At 37.0% G+C, this 23,513-nt stretch overlaps 1 protein-coding gene across 1 annotated transcript in view; it reads left to right on the top strand.

Annotated features, from left to right (window-relative positions):
* The window catches only part of LOC136800805 (dynein axonemal heavy chain 5-like), a 65,080-nt gene that overhangs the window by 33,067 nt on the left and 8,500 nt on the right, over nt 1-23,513 (top strand). Inside the window, exons 34-61 of the mRNA XM_067057461.1 lie at nt 361-470; nt 1,260-1,549; nt 1,978-2,047; nt 2,425-2,547; nt 4,151-4,281; nt 4,752-4,905; nt 5,687-5,851; nt 6,117-6,218; nt 7,902-8,026; nt 8,830-9,154; nt 9,411-9,485; nt 9,711-9,878; nt 10,311-10,439; nt 11,013-11,099; nt 11,451-11,588; nt 12,204-12,331; nt 13,434-13,602; nt 14,224-14,379; nt 14,978-15,133; nt 15,985-16,074; nt 16,813-16,905; nt 17,455-17,560; nt 18,023-18,160; nt 18,609-18,723; nt 19,381-19,571; nt 19,935-20,056; nt 21,978-22,096; nt 23,130-23,332. Of these exons, the coding sequence (XP_066913562.1) occupies nt 361-470; nt 1,260-1,549; nt 1,978-2,047; nt 2,425-2,547; nt 4,151-4,281; nt 4,752-4,905; nt 5,687-5,851; nt 6,117-6,218; nt 7,902-8,026; nt 8,830-9,154; nt 9,411-9,485; nt 9,711-9,878; nt 10,311-10,439; nt 11,013-11,099; nt 11,451-11,588; nt 12,204-12,331; nt 13,434-13,602; nt 14,224-14,379; nt 14,978-15,133; nt 15,985-16,074; nt 16,813-16,905; nt 17,455-17,560; nt 18,023-18,160; nt 18,609-18,723; nt 19,381-19,571; nt 19,935-20,056; nt 21,978-22,096; nt 23,130-23,332 (3,978 nt within the window). The remainder of the gene's footprint in view (nt 1-360; nt 471-1,259; nt 1,550-1,977; nt 2,048-2,424; nt 2,548-4,150; nt 4,282-4,751; nt 4,906-5,686; nt 5,852-6,116; nt 6,219-7,901; nt 8,027-8,829; nt 9,155-9,410; nt 9,486-9,710; nt 9,879-10,310; nt 10,440-11,012; nt 11,100-11,450; nt 11,589-12,203; nt 12,332-13,433; nt 13,603-14,223; nt 14,380-14,977; nt 15,134-15,984; nt 16,075-16,812; nt 16,906-17,454; nt 17,561-18,022; nt 18,161-18,608; nt 18,724-19,380; nt 19,572-19,934; nt 20,057-21,977; nt 22,097-23,129; nt 23,333-23,513) is intronic.

The following is a 23,513-nucleotide window of genomic DNA, read 5'->3' as shown; positions in this document are numbered from 1 at the left end:
CTGGTAAACTCGAACCCAGTCTTTGCACAATTTAAAGGTTGATTGGTGTCTTAAGCAAGAAGCCTCCAAGTTAAATTTGTTAAATTCCAAATCTCTAATATCTAATCTAATTGCTATCCTCAAAGGTTTTCAAATCACATAAAATATCCAAAGATCTGCTTATTCTTTTTTCAAACTAGATTTTTGCAGGGAAAATAATTTCGAATGCAATATTATTCTATTTGAATGCGTCTTGCTTCGAGTTACACTTTTGAGGACGGCAGATTGTGTAAATCGATTTGGAATAACCCGTGCAGTTACATGTCCCGATTATATATCGCAGTTTAATAATTTTTGCAATAAATATTTTTTACTTGCCAGGTGTCATTTGTCGTGGTCATTTCTGCAAAGAGCGTGGCTTCACGGACGAAGTTAGAACTCTGGCAAATGATTTGGTTGCTTGCACAAGAAGGTTGTGGCAATATACCAAGGTTTGTTCATTTCTACCTTATAATGCCTGTCTTCAAAAGAAGCTGTCGTATTTTTGCCACAAGTCAGCTCAATCGTAAACCTTTTAAAACAAAAAGATGCCTTAATTATCTTTTAAGATATCGACCCAATGGCTGCATTTTAAATAAATCCTTTTTTAAAGTTTAGGTGTACAGTCAACGGGTCTCTGATTCGATTTTCAAAGGAAATTGGATTTTCATCGAATAAGGGAGCGCATCGAATGGTAGAAAGTGTTTTTTGTTGACAGCGACTTTCAGTATTATCAAATAATGAAGCGTCGATTTAGGGATCGTTACCCCACGAGTCAACTCTAGGTTTAAAGGTTGAGCAATACAAACCATTACCTAATTGGTGTAAAATGATAAAGAGGTGTTTCCTGTTTGATAAGTTACATAACTTGCATAATTTTGGAAGCAAACGTTCGGATCTGTAGAGGGGATCCCTTACGCAAATCGAACGTTTGATTCCATAATGGTGGAGATTATGTAACTCAACGAAACATGAACAACCTCCATTTATGATATCCACCATTACAATGTCTTCTTACATTACATCACGGACCCGCCAACAGCTGATTGGTTGTAAGTGACGTAAAATCAGTCAATACGTCACTTTCAACCAATCAGCTGTTGGGTCGGTGGAAGACATTGCAATGGTGCATATCATGAATAGCTTGCTCTACATGATCTATCCGTTTTATGGTTTTGTAATAATATTCTCTTTCTGCATTGTTTTCCGTTTAATTACTTACTATTGCGCCCTTGCTTTAGGTCAAAATGTTGCCAACGCCGGCTAAATTTCATTACGTCTTTAACTTACGTGATTTATCGCGTATTTGGCAAGGGATGCTTAACGCCGTCAGTGACGTCATCACAGAAACGTCAACGCTTTTGTCTCTATGGCAACACGAATGCACACGCGTTATTTGTGACCGCTTCGTAAATGAGACGGATAAGAGCTGGTTCAGGAAAGTTGCTGTACAGATATGTAATGAGGAGATTGGGGAGAATCATGATTTGTCATGCTTGGAAGAAGAAGCTTACTTTGTTGATTTCTTGAGGTGAGTTAAGATGTGGACATTTCGTGCTATGGAAATAAACCCTTCGTATTTCATCTAGCGGAGTGTTTGTGATTGTAAATAGCTAAAAATCTCCCACTAAAGCTTAAAACAACTTTAAAGCTTGACAAAGTCTATCAAGGATAGTTACCAATAGGAAAGTTAACGTTAAATTTGAAAAGATTCTCCTAATGCATCTGATATCAGATTTCCACGATGGTAACCCCTCAAAGCATCCAATCTGACGTCTGACTTCCCATAGCCTTCTGATGGCTATATTGTCTTAGTTGGTTGGTTGGCAATACAGTGAGAAAGAGTTGTGTCCTCCCCTACCTTTGGGTAGATAGCTATCGAAAAGAGAGCCTTCTGGATTGCTCTTCCACTCTTAAAAGCTTTTATCTTTCATTTCAATCTTATGTTTCATTTTTCAGAGATGCGCCAGAGCCCACAGGAGATGAACCGGATGATGCTGATTTCGAAGCTCCCAAGATTTATGAACCCGTAACTATCTTGAACCATTTTTTTAACCATTTTCGAAACATATGACTCGAAGTATTATAGACGAAGTCAATTTACCGGGTGGTTGATAAAAATCTCGGTTACTGACTCCCTTTAGATCAACCAAAGCCTAAGTCTAATGCATTCACAGTTTTGTAAACATTCCTGTTTTCTTTTATTGATTAAAATCTCGGTTACTCACTTAGAACAACCAAAGCCTAAGCCTAGTCTAATGTATTCATGGTTTCGTAAACATTCCTTTTTTCTTTTATTGATAAAAAATCTCGGTTACTGACTCCTTAAGAACAACCAAAGTCTAGTCTAGTCTAATGCATTCATGGTTTCGTAAACATCTTCTTTTTTCTCTTTTTTTTTTAAAGATTGAAAGTATGGACAGCTTACGCGAGAGGTTGTCACACTTTATGCATCAATATAATGAAAGCGTTCGTGGTTCTGGTCTTGATTTGGTTTTCTTTGAAGATGCTATCACCAGCTTGCTTAAGGTAAAGTTTTACTAGCCTTTGTCGAAAGAGCTTTGGTTTCTGTCTGCTACGAAATATAGTCCGTATTATTATTATCAATTTATTTTCGGGACAAGCTGGAGTTTTTACAAGATAGAGAAATGCTGAATTTTGCAGAACAGCATCAATTCATCCTTTCTTACTACAATGTTTAAAATTACAAAGTTACAATCATTGAAATACTGAATATATCGAAATTCTATCCAAAAAAAATTACACCATACTCAAGTCCCGAAGTCCCAAATTGAAATACATCAACTTTCTGAAAAAAAATATTACACTAACCAAAAGTCCAGAGGTCCCAAAGTCCCGAATTGCAAAATATTGAAAATCTATTTTTAAAAAATCACACCATACCTAAGTCCCGAGATCCCGAAGTCACGAATTTCAATAAAACAAATTTCTGAGAAAAAAAATTACACCAACCAAAAGTCCCGAGGTCCCAAAGTCCCGAATTATCAAAAAAAATTTACACCAACCAAAAGTCCCGAGGTCCCGAATTTCAATGAATCAAATTTCTGAGAGAAAAAAATTACACCAACCTAAGGTCCCGAGGTCCCGAAGTCCCGAATTGCAATATATCGAAAATCTATTTAAAAAAATCACACCATACCTAAGTCCCGAAGTCCCGAAATGAACTACATCAACTTTCTGAAAAAAGTATTACACCAACCCAAAGTCCCGAGGTCCCGAATTGCAATATATCGAAAATCTATTTTAAAAAATCACACTATACCTAAGTCCCGAAGTCCCGAAATGAACTACATCAACTTTCTGAAAAAAGTATTACACCAACCCAAAGTCCCGAGGTTCGGAAGTCCCGAATTGCAAAATATCGAAAATCTATTTAAAAAAAATCACACCCTACCGAAGTCCCGAATTGAAATACATCAACTTTCTGAAAAAAAAATATTACACTAATCAAAAGTCCCGGGGTCCCGAGTTGAAATAAAACAAATTTCTGAGAAAAAGATTACACCAACCAACAGTCCCGAGGTCCCGAAGTCCCGAAGTCCCGAATTGAAGTATGTCGAAATTCTATCAAAAAAAAAATTTACACCAACCAAAAGTCCCGTAAGGGTCGATTTTGCGCTCAAATTTTCTCAAATTTGCATTTGGCTTTCAGATCTATTACGTCCTTCTGGGCTTTTGACCTGTCCGAACAACTTTAAAAACCTTTTTCTGCTTCTCTTAGATTATCCTTCCCAGCTGGCACACAACGTTGTTTTAACGTTCATCTTAACGTTATATGACGTTGTAAACGTATAAACGTATTAACGGATAAACGTTAAAAGAACGTTGTGTGTCAGCTGGCAGCTGGGTAAGTATGCCAAAAGGTTTATTATTGATATTTTTTCATTTTTAATCTCACTTGAGTGTGCTGACGAGCAACCGAAGATTTGATGTTAATTTATTCATGTTATTCATGACGTAATGTTTTCTACGGAAATACCCCGGTTTTAGCCAGTTTAAACTAGACAAAAGTTGTATAGAATTTTCCGTTACTAGCAAAAACCGGGATCTTTCCGTAGAAGATATTACGTCATGAATATCATGAATCTTATTTTCTTTTTTCTTTCTACAGATTTCTCGTATCCTAGCAACGCCACGTGGTAACGCATTGTTGGTAGGCGTTGGAGGATCTGGTAAACAGAGTTTAACAAGACTCGCTTCTTTTATTGCTGGTTATAAAACATTCCAAATCACTATCACAAGGTCAGTGAGTTTCCGGAAGTCTTTACTTCCAATCTTAAAAAATTTCCTCGGACCTTTTTTCTCAATGATCGGTGCACGGTACAGAGTTCTGGATCACTGACCTTTATATATCCCTGGACCAAGCTATATCCGCCATCTTTGATCGAAATTTCTTTTGAATTGGTACCTGTAAAGAATCCATTGCAGTGTTAAATTAACGTCTAACGACGCTACATCATCAAAGGTATTCGAGGAAAAGTAGATCTAGCGCTCTCGACGCATTCACACCGCTATTGAGTCGTGCCGCCATTAGGGTACCACTTTTCGAAAAACTCCGATCAAAGATTTTGCTTAGACGGGATTGAGAAACTTGGTCCAGGGGTATATAAAGGTCAGTGTTCTAGACTGTTCATAAGCGCTTAAAAAGAGGGTAGCCAAACTTACAACGGTGTGGAATACGAAGTCTCCAAGAAAGATTATTTAATTTCAAGATCCTACAACCTGACGAATCTGATGGAGGATTTGAAATATTTGTATCGAGTGGCTGGTGAACAAGGCAAAGGGATCACTTTCGTTTTCACTGATCAAGAAGTTAAAGATGAAGGCTTCTTGGAATATCTCAATAATGTCCTCTCATCGGGTGAAGTAAGAATAACTTCCTTTTCTTTGTTAATAAAAAAAATTGGAAAATCGATTTGGCCATTTTTTAATCACGTTATCAAATACGAACGACTACTTTTCTTCGAATTAAAGAAAGATTCAAATCATGAAGAGCATTTTACATTACTCTCCAGCTTAGGGTTCAGTGTTAGTTCGAATTATAGAAAGATTCGAATAATAGAAGTTCGAATTATAGAGAGCCCACTGTAGTCATTATTTTTGTTATTCGAATTTTTCTCGAAAATCGCTGAACTCTTTTATATCAACTTATACTAGAGTCTGTTTTACAGTCCATGTAAGCGAAACGTCAAAATGGAGAACTGTCATATCCTACCGGGCCACTTATTCGCGCCATCCAGTATTTAAGGAAGCTTTAAGTGGACCCGGGTTATCACTACTAATTTATCATAGCCCGAAATTTATCATAGCCCTAAGGGCTAGATCCACGGCCTTTATCGAAAAGTGAAGCAAGTTTTGGTAGGATTTCCTACCAAAGAAATCACGTGACAACAAGCAATTTCACTGGTTTGAGAGATGCGAAATAGCGTTTGCCGCCTAATTTTTTTTATCTCGCGCTCCGAAAACAAATATAATATCCATCGGCACGAAATTTAAAATGTCAAATTTTGGCTTCAATTTTTTTTTGCTGGAGAAAGCTTTTTTGTCTGCCTGCTCTGTAAGCTTATCACCTCCATTAAAAACAAACCGAATCAGCTTATTTGAAATCTTTACCTTACCTTACCTGTTAACAAACCACGTTTTTTAGGTATCCAATTTATTTGCGCGTGACGAGATCGACGAAATCACATCTGAACTTATCCCCGTCATGAAGAAAGAGTATCCAAGGCGTCCACCAACTTCTGAAAACCTTTACGAATATTTCATCAATCGAGCTCGAAGCAATTTACACGTTGTTCTATGTTTCTCGCCGGTAAGAATACTTATTAAAGTTCGAGGCCAGCAATAGACGCTATCCGAGTTTTTGATTTTTTTGAAAAAGCGATGTACAGACAAACTTGAACCCAGCCTCTTCACTCTTTATAGGTTGGTAGCGTTGATTTGATAGGCGTATTAATCTTTTTTTACAGAGTCGAAAGTTGAATATACACCGGCGTTTACTGTGCGTTGTGAAGATATGAATTCCTAGGTGAATTAATTGACTTTCGTACAATAAAACTTTCTTCACTTCTTTATAGGTTGGCGAGAAGTTCCGACAACGCGCCTTACAATTTCCCGGTTTGATCAGTGGATGCACTATCAATTGGTTCCAAAGGTGGCCTAAAGAAGCACTCATTCAGGTATAGACTTTGAGGGATTCCTGAGTTTCACCTTTCTCTGGACATTTCTGAAATAAAAAAAACTGGGTTTTACAGACTTTACTTTACTGTAATCATGAATGTTTATCTGTTCTATCGGCGGGCTATAATCTGATTCCTGGTCTATTTATCAAGAGATTTCTATAGCACAAATCCGTATACTTTAAGAGATTCAGGTATAGTCTTAGAGGGATACTTAAGTTTACAGACCTTTTCCTTACTTTACTATAAAAGACCAAGTTCCAAATTTCTTAACATTGCACTTTGGTGTAATCATGTCTTTTTGGACCTACCCCGGTGGAGGTCCTATAAATTAACCTATGTTTGTTCGTTCGTCCGTTCGTCCGTCCGTTCGTTCGTCTGTTACCAACTTTTCTCAGGATTGAATCATAGGAATCTTTTGATTTTTGGTACAAAGGTGCAAAATGGCCAAAATGTGACGGAGCCCGATTTTCGAAAAAAAAATTTTTGGGCAAATTTGGGCCAAAAAACGGCTAAAAAACGGGTTTTTTGGACTTGGTAAAATATTGGATCATTGTTTTTTTCTGATTTTTTGCATGAAAGTAGGTAAAAGATGGCTCAAGCAGATTTTTGTAAAAAAATAATTTTTCGGCTCAAAAAACGCATCTTTATCTATAAGAATCACTATTAAAAGCATACATCAATGTTCTTAGCCGAATTACTCAATTTGTTTGATGAGATAGATGTTTTTTTTGCTCATGAGGGCTTACTTTTGAAGAATATGTGTGTTTAAGACAGGAAATTTTAGTTGCTTGGCGTGTTCACTAAGAAAAACTGGCCAGATTCGATATTTTTTATAAGCACATTATCAATTACTTAGTTATTAGCTTTTCTCGAGATTGGGTTTTTCATTCTTTATGATATTTTGCACAAAGATGCATAACTATAAACCTTCGAATGTGACGGAGTCCGATTTTCAAATAAAAATGTTATTGGGCAAATTTGGCCCAAAAAAAGGCTAAAAAACGGGTTTTTGGTTTCTAAATGTTTTTTTTATAAGAAACGTTCTGAATGATTGTTTAATGGTCACGTCACGTAGATATTCATTATAAATGTGTTAAATATGCATAACCAGGTAGGTCCATAAAAGTATCACTTGTTACACGTTTTTTTTTATAAGAACATCCTTTTGAAGCCTTCGGATGTTCTTAAAACCTTTTTAGTTTTAAGCCTAAAAATGTTCTTAACATGTTCTTATTTTCACCGTTCTTTTGAGTATTTTTGTCTTAAAATGTTCTTATATAGTTTGTTCTTATTTAAAAAAACGTGTACTTAATCGGGTTATTTGATTCCTGGCCCATTTATCATTAGATTTTTTTTTTTCGAATATCTTTTTAACTGGAACAAATTTTTTGATAAACCAGCCCCCTTTGCGGGTTCGAATAATAGAAAACTTTTTATGTTTTTTGTTCTATCAACTCGTGTCTTTTTCTTCATTCTTTGATAAAAACAATTAATAATTTTATGTTTTAATTTTGTGATAACATGATAGTTCGAGAGCTGTCGGCCTTTTTATTAGGTCATAAGCCTCAGAATTTTAACCATCCTCAACGTGTTCGCCCTATCGAATACTGCCAAAAAAGTTTTGTCAGATAGAATACTAGCGGACACTTTACTTGTCATTCTTTTTTTTTCGGACACCAGGTTGCAATGCATTATCTGTCGAACTTCGAGATCAAATGTACTGAAGAAACAAAGAATGAATTGGTGAAAGCAATGGGTTCCATTCATGATGGTGTCGCTGTCTATTGCAAAGATTACTTTGAAAGGTTAGCTTGACTCTAGTCTAGCGGAACTTGTTTACCAAACCATATAGCGGAAACGTTTTTTCCAGATCCTAGTCTAGTGGAAACGTTCTTACCAAACACTAGTCTAACCGAAACGTTTTTGTCAAACACTAGTCTAGCCGAAACGTTTTTGTCAAACACTAGTCTAGCCGAAACGTTTTTGTCAAACACTAGTCTAGCCGAAACGTTTTTGTCAAACACTAGTCTAGCCGAAACGTTTTTGTCAAACACTAGTCTAGCCGAAACGTTTTTGTCAAACACTAGTCTAGCCGAAACGTTTTTGTCAAACACTAGTCAAGCGGAAACGTTTTTACCAAGCACTAGTCTATCGGAAACGTTTTTACCAAGCACTAGTCTATTGGACACGTTTTTACCAAGCACTAGTCTAGTGGAAACGTTTTTACCAAGCACTAGTCTATCGGAAACGTTTTTACCAAGCACTAGTCTAGCCCTCTAGCCGAAACGTTTTTGTCAAACACTAGTCTAGCGGAAACTTCTTTGTCAAACAATAGTCTAGCGGAAACTTCTTTGTCACTATGCACAGAGACGTAGTCGTGGTATTTCTGTTAATGAGGTGATGTCGGAAAAACTTTTTGAGGGGATGTACGATGCTTCAAAAGCGGTATCATTTTTTATCAGGGCTCAACGTTTTTCAGTCTCAAACGAATTTCTATTTCAACAATGCTGAAAGATGATATTCCTGCCTCAATATATATCGACTTTGATAGTGTAAAATCTATTTTCTATCTGAAACCAAAATTCTATTTTACTAAATTATATTTTAGATTTCGTCGTCAAACACACGTCACTCCAAAGTCATACCTTTCCTTTATGAACTCTTACAAGCAAGTGTATGCAGCTCAGAAAACTGAGATCGACGGCCTTGCACACCGAATGAATATCGGTCTCGATAAGCTAATGGAGGCAAGCAGGTCCGTGGCCGAACTCTCTAAAGAGTTGTTGGTCAAGGAGAAAGAACTTGCCGTGGCTTCAGTAAAGGCGGAGGCCGTCTTGAAGGAAGTAACACAGAAAGCACACGCTGCTGAGAAAGTGAAATCGCAAGTCCAAGAAGTGAAAGATCGAGCGCAAGCTATTGTGGATGTAATCGGGGTACGGAAATTCATGGTTTCATTTTCTTGATGTTTTTGTATTCGGTCTGAATTTCTTCCTGATATTTTTCTTTTTCAAATGGGAGATTTTTAATAAAAATATTCATAATTATCTAATGTCTTTAATAATTTTACCCTTCCAAGAGAAAACTGGGGGTATTACTTAGGAAAATAGGTACCGTGTATTTAAGAATTTTTTGGACATAAATTAAAATAATTACTTACCTGTTTGCATATGATACCTTTCTTTTTGATAGGAGGATAAAGCAGTGGCCGAAGTGAAACTGGAAGCCGCCAAGCCTGCCCTTGAAGAAGCAGAAGCCGCACTTCAGGTAAGTCATATTTTTATTTAGTACTTGGTAATTTTTGATAGGTTACACAAAATTTAGGCCCTACGCTGGTTAATCGCCCTAAAAAAACTTTCATCCGATTGTTGTATTTAGATAGACAAGATTTTAGAAGAAAAAGGCAAGTTGTGGTTTTTTTACGAATAAAAAAGATTCCTCAAAAAATAGTCCCTCATGAGACCCTATTCTATTCATGTGAAATTATTCCAGACAATCAAAGCAGCTGACATCGCTACAGTGCGCCGCCTTGGGAAACCACCTCCACTGATCATGAGAATCATGGATTGTGTCTTGATACTGTCCAGGAAGGGTCTTGATCCAGTCACTCCTGATCCTGACCGCCCTGGAAATAAAGCGTCTTGGTCTGAATCACTCAGGGTAAAAAAATATTTTCTTAAAGCTCTTTTTCTAAAAAAAACTCTATATTTTCCTTCGTGTAGTAGGAATTTTGTATAGTTGCATCGACTTAATTTTTACGTTTTTTTTTAATCTAAACTGTTTCAACCAGCAATAACCAGGCATATATTTGAGTCTCTCCTGTCTGATTAAAGTATTTTATTCTTGACTATTCATGATATGCACCACTGCAATGTCTTCTGACATGACATTACATCACGGAACCAATCGCTCATTGGTTGTAAGTGACGTAAAATCAGTCAATTCGTCACTTTCAACCAATCAGCTATTGGGTGGAATGGAAGACATTGCAATGGTGCATATCATGAATAAATGTCTAGGTAATAAAAATCTTGAAGTTTTGGGCTTCACAATTCGCTAAAAAATGTCTTTGGTAAACTTCTAATTTTATAGTTCATGTCACAAGCGGGTTTTCTTCAAGCGCTGCAAGAATTCCCAAAGGACACTATAAATGAAGAGATGGTGGAATTAATGGAGCCTTACTTCAAAGCTGAAGATTACACCATGGAAAATGCTAAACGAGTATTCATTTTGTTCTCTTAAGTCACGTAATTTCCGCCATTATGGAAGCAAATATTCGAATCTGTAGAGGTGATCCCTTACGCATATCGAACGTTTGCTTCCATAATAATGGAAATTACGTAACTTGAAAAATCTTTGTAAGATTTCCCTTTCAATTCATGTTTCTCTTTCTGTACACCCCTGTCTCACAGCCCCGTTGGAACTTTTTACAGTGGGGATAAAAATTTCTATTGACATCCAAATGGGGATAGAAATTTTATTGTTCCAAGGTTAAAAAATCCAGTGGGGATTTCAGTTTTGGAGTGCAATTTTTGAACATAGGATCTCGAATGGGGATGAAATCAAATTCAAATTCCCAGTGGGGCTGAAATTCCCGGGTATTTTCCCATCGGGGATGAAATTTTTGCCAAATTTTCCAGTGGGGCTGAGGTCCCAGCGGGTCTATGACACAGGGGTGTTTCAATGAGAGGACTTGTGATGAGCATGAGATTACAACATGATGGATATGTTTTAAATATACTATGATCATTTAAGTTTTCATATCAGGTGTACTAATTTACCTTTGTATTATAGGTTTGTGGTAACGTAGCTGGGTTGTGTTCGTGGACGAAAGCAATGGCCAAATTTTTCTCCGTCAACAAAGAAGTCCTTCCTCTTAAAGTAAACTTCCCTTTATTCTGGATATCAAAAATTTGTTATGTCATGACCAACTGATTACTGATAACTGATCATCATAGACAACTGAGATTTTACACGTCTCTTTTATAAAAGCATCCAAAATTTTTGAAGCCTTCGGATGTTCTTAACATTTTGAGATTGACGCCTAAAAGTTTTCTTAACATGTTCTTATTTTCACCAAATCGAGATGTTTCTTTGTCCATTTTCCTTATAAATCGGGTGTTTTAGAGTCCACAAAGCTTTAAAATATTCTTAACTTGCTCTGAACACTTTGGTCATCGAAGTCTTATGTTCTTATATAGTTTTTTTTCTTATATAACTCTCAACTTTTAGGCAAACCTTTCAATTCAAGAAGCAAAGTTAGAACTGGCGATGAGTGATTTACAAACAGCTCAACAACAGTTGGACGAAAAACAGAAAGAATTAGATGCCGCACAGGCAGAATATGAAAGTGCCATGCGCGAAAAACAGGTAGGAAACCCAGGGCACAAAGATTCTGGAATTGGAATAGGAATGTTCGAAATGTGTTAGAATTTTATCAAGAAATATCACACAAAAATTGATGCTTTACCACGTACGCTGCCGACTACGGGTATACTCGTAGTTTAGGGGTCAAAATACCGGCAGTTTTTCAAAGAGCCATTTACTTCTGATAAATAAACTATTGCTTGCATTTTTGGGATCTACGTGGAATTCTAAGTCTATTGATATACAAACTGAAGGCAAAACTAAGGATACGGGTGCCTCTGAATGTCAAACTTTCAAAGAAATTCCAAGACCAAGAGATCAAATTTTCGATTCCTGAAAAGGGCTCGGCAGTGAACGTATTAAAGGTTTTATTTTGTGTTCCCCTTTCATAACAGGACAGTGTCTACCTATTATATTAGGCTTATATAAGCAAAAAAATGTTTTTGTTTCCCTCTTTCTGACCAATCTTGCTCCACATTCGTGTCAATTCAATGTGAAAAAGCTTGTGATTTAAAAATGATTAGTAAGCAAACGATATCAATTTTATTAAAAACAAAACCTTTAAAAGTCCATAAAGGTTTGTTCTACTGACTTCTAAGAATTTTATCTCGATCATAGATTCTAGTCGACGATGCAGAGACATGCAAACGCAAAATGGTAGCTGCATCAGCCCTGATCAATGGACTTGGTGGTGAAAAAGAACGGTGGACAGAACAAAGTAAAGAATTCGCACAACAAACTGAACGGTATATCGAAGATTACAATTACACAACCCGTTAGACAAAAAAACGCCTTTTTACGCAGTTTAACCACATATATCTTATATAAAAACTAGATAGAGCTACTCTGTAACTCCCAAGCAACAGCAAGTGAAGCAAAATAATTCGCCACCTTTGCAGAAAGTAGGTCACAGTAGAAACATTGGTTTTTAATGTTGAAACTCTTTTGACACTGCAATGACTTCAGTCACTTCATTTAAGATGGTAAATTATTTTGCTTCGAATAGGGTAGGAAAAGCTCCATCTAATGTTTTATATAAGATATCTGTGAGTTTAACTAATAAATAATTTAGTTTATAGGAAGGTCCTGGTTAAGAGGACATGTAATGTCAAAACAACCTCGTCCTTAATCTTCGCTACGGAGAATTAACCAATGAAATTTGATCATATTTCAAGGGAAAACAAATTTTTTAAGCTCACCTTTGCTTCTTGAAAACATACGATCAATCTCTACCTTAAAGAAAGGAACTCTTTGCGGGATTTTTTTGACGGTTGCAGGATATTTGTGCCAAAAATGGTTTTTAAATTTGCATAATATTGATATGGTAACCTCCTTTAAGACCTATAATAGTAAGAAATATAAGAATGTATGCTATGAATTAGATTTGGCGAGATTCTAACTCGGGGGATGGTGCAAAAAATAAATTTGGCGGTAGCTTAATTCGGCAGATTTCTATTTTTCTCAAGTTCTGACCTCGTGCCGCTGCGAAGAACAACATAAGATGATTGGCCGGTATCCACTTTCGCGCGAAATGGGTGACAGTTTTTCTCTTAACCTTTTTTGCCTGAAGAAGAGATTACGTCATGGAAAAGTTCGTGCTAACAAAAAAAAAACAGCTGTTTAAGGAAGTTCTACTTTTTTCATCCGTTATGTCAATTTTGACTAATGGAATTGCTTCATTTTTCAATCAGCCAATGACCTTACAAAAAAGTCAAAAAAGTTTAGCTCATGTCGCGCGAAAGTGGAGACCGGCCTTAAGATGAATGCCAAAACAACGTAAGATGGATGCCAAAACAACGTGGTGTGTCTTATTATAATTATTCACTCAAAAAATATTTACATTTTCAGTTTGGTGGGTGACGTGTTGTTAGGAACAGCATTCCTCTCCTACAGTGGTCCTTTCAACCAAGAATTCCGTAAATCCCTAGAGAAGAACTGGCAAAAAGAATTACATCAGAGACAAATTCCTTTCACATTCAAATTAAACGTTACTTCACTCTTGGTAGATACAGCTACGGTATGTATAAATATCACGAATTTTATCATTTTTGTTCAATAAAAAAGCAGCTCCGAGTTCCATTCCCATGTATAAATATCATGAATTTTATAAAGTTATATTTCAAAAATCACCAAATAAAATACATGATGATGTGTTGTTAGGATGTTTTTTACATATGGTGATAACTTTATTGCATTTGCTCTACGAAGAGTATTGAGCACTCTTAAGGGTTGTTCAACAAACACATTATATCACGAATTTTAAAATTTTTTCAATAAAAAAACGGGCCCGAGTTCCATTCCCGTCGTGTCACTTCGATTCACTTGGCAAGTGAATGTACCATCGCCCTACCAACCCATGCCATGTGAGGGGAATTGGGTACCATTACTCTGAAATGAGTGTGTGGGTAGATGAGACAGACATTGTGGTGTGTGGTGTCACTCACGAGGTTGGGCATCGCGTGAGCAACGCTTTCCCAGTGTCGTTCGAGTGTCATGGTATGCGCCATGGCTTAGCAGTTCGCTTGTTGTTTCGACTTTCATTCTCCATTTTTCGGTTAAAAATAATACATTGATCATTTTTTTATCTTGCTTTTGTAGAGGCTCTATCCACTCGTAAATATCTTTTCTTCGTTTACAGCTAGCAGAGTGGAACTTACAAGGCCTCCCCAACGACGAGCTTTCATCACAAAATGGTATTATTGTCAGCAAAGCTGCTCGCTACCCTCTTCTTATTGATCCACAAAGTCAAGGGAAAATCTGGATCAAAAATAAAGAAAAAGACCATGGCCTTCAGGTAAGATATAATGTGCTTCCAAACAAGGTTGTGAAATCTTGGGATCATTTTCTAATGTTTTTTAATGAAAAGCTCAAACTTTAATAGCGCACCATGCTGAATCTAAGAATAGATTTTTTTTTGATATAATCATTATTCTCGATGTGTTTGTACGAGTTCCAATCCCATCAACCTTTGCGTTAATCTCTTTTGCACGTTAATTGCGAGGATTATGATAATTATGACGTATGTGTTGCGGGGCGCTATTGGGTGCTTAATATAATAATCGAGTTTCTTCTGTATTTCTCAAGGACCGTAAGAACCGTAAGGCACCCTTTTTTTTTCATTTTTTTTTTCAAAACTGTCTTGATGTGATCATATGGACAATAGAAAAGAGTTCATGAATTCCAAAGTCATGAATGATGACAAAGAAATCAATATTTTTCAACGTCTATCTTGAAAGGAAGTCTGCACAGATTTGTGCATAGATAAAAAGCGTGTAACAGATGCACGAATCCCATGAAATAGGCTAATGCTCACTACACCAGGGAGGGCTAGACTTCAGGATCTGGTTTTTTTTTTTGGAAAATTAAAGCTCCTAAATCATTCTCTTACATAGGTGACTTCACTGAATCACAAATATTTCCGGACACACCTTGAAGATGCGTTATCTCTCGGACGACCTTTACTCATTGAAGATGTAGGCGAAGAACTTGATCCAGTCCTCGATAATATCTTGGAAAAGAATTTTATCAAACTGGGAAGTAGTTTCAAGGTAAGACAAACATTTTTTTCAAAACAAAAGAAAATTTACTAATCGAGCTAAATTTGTTTAATAACGGACCTTGGAACAAAGATGTGTTAGGCAATCTAGAAGGGTTAAAATTCAAAAAAAACTTTATCCTGCCGGCGCAAACCATGGTGGCGCTTCCTTAGTCCGCATACCATGGCCCTATCACTTTCAAAGTAGAGCCGCGACCCCTGTAAGAAAGGATAAATTCTAACAATTGGGGGATTGCTCTCGAATAGGTCATGAAAAAGACATAGCTCAGTTAACTGGGAAATCATATATTTTTTAAATGTGTTTAGTTGAAACAGGGAAAAATCAAAACAATAGCCGCATCGTCTTTCACCGTTCAACACATAATGTTGAAACAAATATATAAATATTTTGAGACTACGCCATTGAACCATTACTTTTTTTACCTTCTATTGTTAACAGTTAGAGCTTCCGTACATAAAAAGATTTGTTTTGCATATTTTTTTGATCACGTGACAAGAAAATAAATAAATCCCATATATCGAAAATGGTAACATGATGAAAATTGACAATAAAGTTAAAACAATACATCACCAGACCGGGGTTTTTTATAATGACTATGTTCAAACACTAGGGCCAAAATATTATCAAATAACGTACAAATAAAAACGTTGATGATCTTAGTCCTGGGTTTTTTTCCCCTAAAGTTGGAAAGTAGGGTCTTGAATCGTAGTCAAACCAGGCCAAGCAAACGTAAATCTCGTGATCCAAGCTACGCGATCAAACTTCCAATATGAATATCACTTGGCCGATAAACTCAAACTTATTTAGATAAATCTTAAATTTTTGTTTTCTTTACTCTGCAGGTGAAACTCGGTGACAAAGAAGTAGACGTTATGAATGGCTTCACAATGTACATCACAACAAAATTGCCCAACCCTTCTTACACTCCAGAGGTTTGTCTAATTTTTAAGATAAATAGATATGATTTGAGCCCTCCGAATGCATTCGGGATGGGCCCTACCCACGAATAATTAAGGATCACGGCGCTGGCAAGTCGGACAGAGTCAAGGATGATAACCAATATACCATTACGCCTTTCAAATTTCTGAGATGTATATTTTCACGCGATGTAGTGGTTAAGGGCTAAGTGTTTGCGAGTCCCATTTTATTACTTTTCCATAGTAAATAAAAAGCTCCATGCGTTCAAAGGTTCATTGATATTATTTGTAAATTTTAACCTCGATTGGCCAATTGGAGAATATCGATTCAACCCATTGCCGCTATCAAGTAGGTCATGAGTCACGGGGCTTTTAGGTTCCTGCGTAAAACTAGTGTGACGTGAAGTATAATATTATAACTGATGGCCCAACATATCCATTGCACATGATTGTTCTTCTACTTGACCACTGAACAGTCACTACAAACTAGGCTATTATATCTTCAATCGTTTTGAGCGTAAAACTCTTCTCACTCTTTGAAAGTAACTTTGTGCCCACTTTTCTTCCTACTCTAACAATTAGAATATGCAGGGCAGAAAGTTGGTCGTCTAAACTAGAGCTAAGGCCTAAAAGCCTGGAGCTGCCTATTATACAGCTTATACTCCATCATCATCATCATCATCCATCATCTTTCGACCGCGGTCGAGATAAACTAAATACTACTCATGCCAATTCCTGTGAAATATTTTTTAGATCAGTGCACGGACATCTATGATCGATTTCACGGTCACAATGAAAGGTTTAGAAGATCAATTACTTGGGCGTGTCATCCTCACTGAGAAAAGCGTAAGAACAAATTGTCATCAATTTTGAAAATACAGTTCACTCTCTCTAATTCGAACCTATACTACTTAGATCTTTCTTTAATTCGAACTAAAATATTGGTCCCTTCAGTTGTCAACTGGCTGAAAGATCACTAGTGAAAAAGCAATAGTGATTTTGATTTAGTACATGTTTCTTTTTATAAGCAAGTGTCTGCCCCTTGGTCAGGCTCGTGTATGCTTAATTTCTCAAAGCATCCAGGCATAGTTTATGCTTATTATACGCTTTTGAATCATGCTTATAATTCACCTCGAGCCAAGTTTTAGTGAAATTTTAGAAATTTTGTAAATATTTATTCAGATTTGGGAGCAGTGGCAACTGTGGAATGTCTTTTTTTTACTTGACCTCTACCAAACCTTTTTAAACTGTTAAAAATGACAACTTGAAAAATATTTCTGACACATATGCTTATGTTTATGCTTAGGAATTCTACAAATCTGAGTCTTCATATGTTTATAAGCGTTATGCTAATAAAAAAACATGTAATTGTTTTACAAACTTGTTTACTATCAGGAGTTAGAAGCAGAACGATTGAAACTGATTGAAGACGTTTCTTTCAACAAACGTAAGATGAAGGAGCTGGAAGATAATTTGTTGTATCGCCTCACCAGTGTCGAAGGTTTGTTTTTGGTGAACATTTTCCTTAAAAACATTACTCCAAAATGAAGTCCTTTGATTGTATGTCCTTTCTGACTATTCCCCTTTTTTGCAAATAAGGATGGCTACACTTTTTCATTCCCGGGAAAATGTTCTTGCAGCATTTCCGAGATGTTTCCGCTGCTTTTTCCAGGCACACAGACAAAAAAAGATTTTCAACCCTATGTTTGGTCTTATCAACGGGGACTTACATTTGAAATGCATTCTGCTTTTCTTACATTTATTTGTATTAATAATCTAAATTAATATCAAGGAGAAACGAGAAATGAACCTACCATTAGTAGGCCAAAACTTTTGAAATGTGACGTCTTTTTACCAACTCCGATCAAAATCGTGAATTAACTTTGGTTCAGGGTATATAAAGATCGGTGGTTATAAGCTATGATTATTTGGATATCATGCTGATGTTTTTGTTTTCCCATAGGCTCTCTTGTGGACGACGAATCTTTAATCGAAGTGTTGAGTATCACCAAAAGGACTGCCGAAGAGGTGGCACAGAAATTAGCAGTTGCTGCTGATACTGAACTTAAGATCAACAACGCGAGAGAGGAATTTAGAAATGGTAAGCGAGTAATACGTCAAGGTGTTATAGGTTTATACATACAGATATCATACAAAAAAAACTAGATAGAGCTTCTCTATCTTTTCCAAACTACTGCAGGCCAGGAAAAATAATACACCATCTCATAATGGCGGGAGGTGCTTAACTTAATAACACATGAAAAACCTCTATAAATATATCTTCCTTTATTAACGTCCTTTAAAGCAACCGTAGTGCAGTGGTAGAGCATCCGGCTACGGTTCGCAAGGTTGTGGGTTCAACCCCCGGCCGGTTTATACCAAAGATTTCCAAAATGGTACTTGATGCCTAAAAGAAGGATCAAGGGTAAGTGGAGCAACCCAGGGAGAAAGAGGAGCCTTCGGGTTGCCTCCGACTGCGGCCGCAGACTTACTTACTTTATTATAATATCTGAATGCTTTCGTTAATTTCTGATTTCATTTTCCCATAGTTGCAACGCGTGGAAGCATTTTATACTTTTTGATTGTCGAGATGTCTTTCGTTAATTGCATGTACCAAACATCACTGAAACAATTTCTCGGGATATTCGATCAAGCTATCGAACGGTGAGATTCAAAACTTTGTGCGCTAATGGACATTGTAATAATGGTCCACGGGTGCTATTTAAAACATCTTGCCACGTATCACATTTGACGTCATCCTGGTAAACTTTAACCCATTCTCCTCGCGTTTTAAAAGTTGATTAGTGTATTGACATTCTAAATAAGTTTGAGTTTACCGACCAAGTGATATTCATATTGGAAGTTTATCAACCTTGGCACGTCTTTAGTTAATACAAGGGTTTCTTGGCACTACTTCAGAGTGGGTCGCTTGAATTACATAATGTCATTCTGGCATGGTAGATGATTAGATTCAAGAGAGGGTAGGGCATAATGTAAAAGACTGGATTACTAACATTAACACATTTAATGCGTTATCATATAACACCTATATTACACCTGTATTACTGTATAACATGTAAGCGACTATAAAGACTCTTTAATAGGCCATTTCACAGTTCCAAAGCGTAATAGGTAATCAGGACTACTGCGCGCTTATGACGACTTACTATTGGTCCAAAGTTTTGAAAATGTTTGAAGATTTTTGCGCCTAACCAACGGGAAACCGTTATCGGGGCGCAATCAGTCCTGATTACCCATGAATCATTTCGACTGTGAAATGACCTGTGCTCTTGGTAATGTGAAATATTTGTTTCTTTCCAGGTCCCCTCAATCACCGATCACGACCAAACGTATCACGAACATAATTGCTTGTCTGACGTACGACGTTTTTAAATATTCATGCCGTGGCTTGTATGAGAAAGACAAATTTCTTTTCACCTTGTTGCTGGCACTGAAGATCGATATACAGTCCAATTTGATCAAACATAGAGAATTTTCCACTTTCATCAAAGGTAGTTTAGCATTAAAGCGTTTATATGAAAAAACGCCGGCCTCGGTTTTGCATATTAAACTCGTATATTAATAGCCGTGACTATATTATTATATAATATCGTTCGTTCGTTCGTTCGTTCGTTCGTTCGTTCGTTCGTTCGTTCGTTCGTTCGTTCGTTCGTTCGTTCGTTCGTTCGTTCGTTCGTTCGTTCGTTCGTTCGTTCGTTCGTTTCGTTGTTCGTTCGTTCGTTCGTTCGTTCGTTCGTTCGTTCGTTCGTTCCTTCGTTCCTTCGTTCATTCATTCATTCATCCACCTTTTCACCTATCCATTCATTCATTCATCCATGCAACTTTTGAATTAATCATTCATTCGTTCATTCTAGGAGGTGCATCGTTGGATTTGAAGCAGGTTCCACCAAAACCTTGCAAATGGATCCTTGATATGACTTGGTTGAACTTGGTGGAGTTGAGCAAACTTCCACAATTCACTGACATTCTCAACCAGGTGATAATACACAAAACGATTATTTGCTCGGCAATTTAAACTAATAGGGTCAAAAACAATATTTTGTTGTCTGTTTTTTTACATGTATAAGGTTTTAAACGGAACAAAAATACAAACAGTCGAAGTTCCTAGCCTCCCGCTAAAAACCCTAGATTATACCGCCATGAGGTAGGAACCAAAAACCATCTAACAGAGTTTGCTTTCTGGATGTTTCTGGATTACACTTTTACCTTTTACCTTGTTCGGACCGGAGACTAAGTTGAAAAGTGCAAGTTTAGAATTTTTGTCAGGTGGAGGATGTCCAGGAGGATGAATCGCCGGGTCCAAATTGGGTTAAGCTTTGGATATTTATCCACAGATACCAGGACACTTCCAAGCTTAATGTTGTGCTTCTTTGATATTGATTACCCTATGTTAGATCTTTCGATGGTTTCTTTAGTACCTACTATTTAGTAGTATTGCCTCTACAACGAAAAAGTGCCCTTGGCCAAGGGTCTTACTTAGGCCCAGCGTACGGCGAATTTCGCTGGTCCAAGGCATGAAAAAAGTTACGATTCGCCATTCGAAAAGTTCGGTTCGCCGCCACAAGTACATTTTCACGCTAATCAATACACTGCGCTTGCTAAGAATTAGCCGACCTAGAATCTAGAAATCGCCAGGAGCTAATTTTTCATTCGGCAGCCTACCAAAAACAAAGCAGAACCCCTGCTTGGCTAAAAAATTTGTGTTAGATTCTCATACTTGTTGTAATTTTCCTAAACGTTTGTGATAAAATCTATTGAGTAACTAGCCGGATGGTGGGCGCGCGACTTTAAACCGAGAGTGATATGAAAATGACTCTAAGCGTGTGATTAAAGTAAGTTTTTTCATCTGGTGGCTGTCGGCGGAGCTGTGAGTGAGAAAATCTATCCATTTATCTATTTGCGCTAGACCTATAAGGTTGAGCGCCACACCTTCTCTCAGCTCTTATTATCTGGACCAGATTACAATATAAGCCTAGGCCGGGGATCGAACATACAACCCTTGCATTGTAAGGCGAATTCTCTACCAACTGAGCTCCTCGGCGGTGTGTGTTTTCATAGCCATTATAAAAACACTGATCTGGAATGCTTTTGTCTCTTTTTATTGTTAAAAGATGGAGTTTACGTACCAACATCGGCTGCGTTTAGACCAGCCTGGCATTTGTAATTGCTTGCAGTATTCTTTTGAATTCTATTGTTCCGCGCAATTGTTCGGTTTGTCAAATGCCTAATGATGCCAGCGTGTTGGCATTTCGTTGGCATTTGAAATGCCATTTTGAGCAAAGGAATCCCCTTTTCTGGCATTTCAAATAAAACAAAGGAACCAAAACAAAGAGAAAAAATGACATTTTTGATTTTTTAAAGTATTTGCACGTTTTTTATTCAGTTCTTTCTATAGATTGTAAAATTTGCAAGATTTGCCATAGCCTAGCCCTACGGCAAAAAGTTTCAGTCTTAATGACTGCAGTTTTTGAGAAATTCCATGCTTTTCATTGTTTGATCTGTCAAAGTTGAACTTGAGGGAATCACCTTTTCAGTAATGACTCTAAAAAGACGATTCCTAAAATGCAATGACAGAAAATACAATGGAAAAGCTATTAAAATCGAATCCCTCATGAGCAAATGCCAAATTACAAATGCCAGTTGGTCTAAACGCAGCTTCCATCGATTTATTTTATGATCATGAGATTAGAAAATAGACCAATCCCAAGAGGAGATTTTGGTAACTTGATCAAGAAGTATGTAAATTGCAACTTGTCTTTTGTTTGTAACGAAAGAAAATTGATATGAACAAAAAGCTAATACAATACATTGTCAGACCACTGTTTTTATAATGACTATGGTGTTTACAACATTGATATCTTATACAAATATCTCTATAATTTTGCTCACTTTTCCAGATTGGACGTAATGAGAAACAGTGGAAAGTTTGGTTTGACAAGGAGACGCCTGAAGAAGCGGAAATTCCTGATGGTTATCATATCTCTCTCGATACTTTCAGAAAACTCCTCCTCGTCAGGTATAATCAAAGTCAAATTGCATTGATATGTTAATTGGGGGTGTACGGGTGTGACGGTGTGTCGGTATTAGCCCTTTTTTGTCGGTGTGTAAAGAAAAAACGATGTTATTTCGGTGTCAAGGGGTGATAAAATAAGGCTTTTTACGACTTTCGCTGTCGGTTTTGACGGCGATTCAGGATATTCACGTCGGTGTCTCGGTGTAGGCGACCCCCGAACGCATGTCTTATTTACTTAAGTAAGTTCTGGAAGCTTTTCAACTCTTCATGGTTAGCAAGCCTTTTGATATTTCATACGATTCATAAGTTCTTTTTTATAAGTTACACTGAGATGGATTGCACTGGATGTTTCTGAGAGACTCTCTCAAATATCCAATTGTTACAGGACATAATTTATTGTATCTCCTACCATTTGCTAACACAGCAGTTTTAAACAAAAAGAAAGAACATCTTTCTTCCCTCCCCGAGCAACGCGAGCAGAATTCTTTTGTCAATTCTGCTTTGTCAGCAAAAGGGGCGTGCCTTCTTTCTATATCATAATAGATATTTTTAGCAATAAGGTACTATTGAACAAGTCTGTCTGTAAAGGTTGATAAAACTCAGTGTAAAGAAATTAGAATTGAGAAATAAACACTCCTCTTACTCTCGGGTACCTAATAAGCGTCTCCCTATTTAATTTTCGAAAATTTTCCACCCAGTCCCCCAACCCTCGTTTATTAATTTTTGGGAAAATGTTTTTGAAAGTTCCCTCTTTTGGCCTAATTCTGCTGTAATAGCCTCCTTTTCAAAATTATCCCAACCAGGACATTCTTATTAACTAACACCCACCCACCCCCTCAGTTTTGCGAATTTACCCACCAACTCCACTTATTCCAAACCCCCCGTTTATTAGGTACCCGAAAATATACAAATAAAAGTGTAAACCCGATGAAGACCTCCACTAAGGAGGTCGAAATATTGTTTAGAATAAAAATTTATATGAAGAGACTATTTGAACGTACATAAAATGATACAAACAACATTGTTTGGTTTACAGGTCCTGGGCACCAGACCGTACTTTATCACAAGCAAGAAAATACATCGAAGAATCATTAGGGCGGAAATATGCAGAAGGAGTCATCCTCGATCTTCATGAAACGTGGTCGGAGAGTGACACCAAGACACCTTTGATCTGTTTTCTTTCCATGGGTTCTGATCCTACCGTCAGTATCGAGCAGTTGGCTAAACGAATGAAGCTAGGTAAGATCTATTATGCGATTTGATTTGTGATTTCAATAAAGTTGGAATTATGAGTCTATTAGCTCTAGTTTAGACGGCCTTACAAAAGCTTTTTGAAGTTTCTTACAATGAGGAAAAATCCTTTTTCCCGGATGTTTCAAAAGGTAATGATTTTGTTCTACGGTGGAACCTCCATAACTCG

Source organism: Clytia hemisphaerica, unplaced genomic scaffold (genome assembly GCF_902728285.1).
Source record: "Clytia hemisphaerica strain Z4C2 unplaced genomic scaffold, Clytia hemisphaerica genome assembly, whole genome shotgun sequence".
In the NCBI taxonomy this organism is placed as follows: Eukaryota; Metazoa; Cnidaria; class Hydrozoa; order Leptothecata; family Clytiidae; genus Clytia; species Clytia hemisphaerica.
The sequence above is the reverse complement of the archived record's forward strand: the minus strand, read 5'-3'. Positions and strand labels throughout refer to the sequence as shown.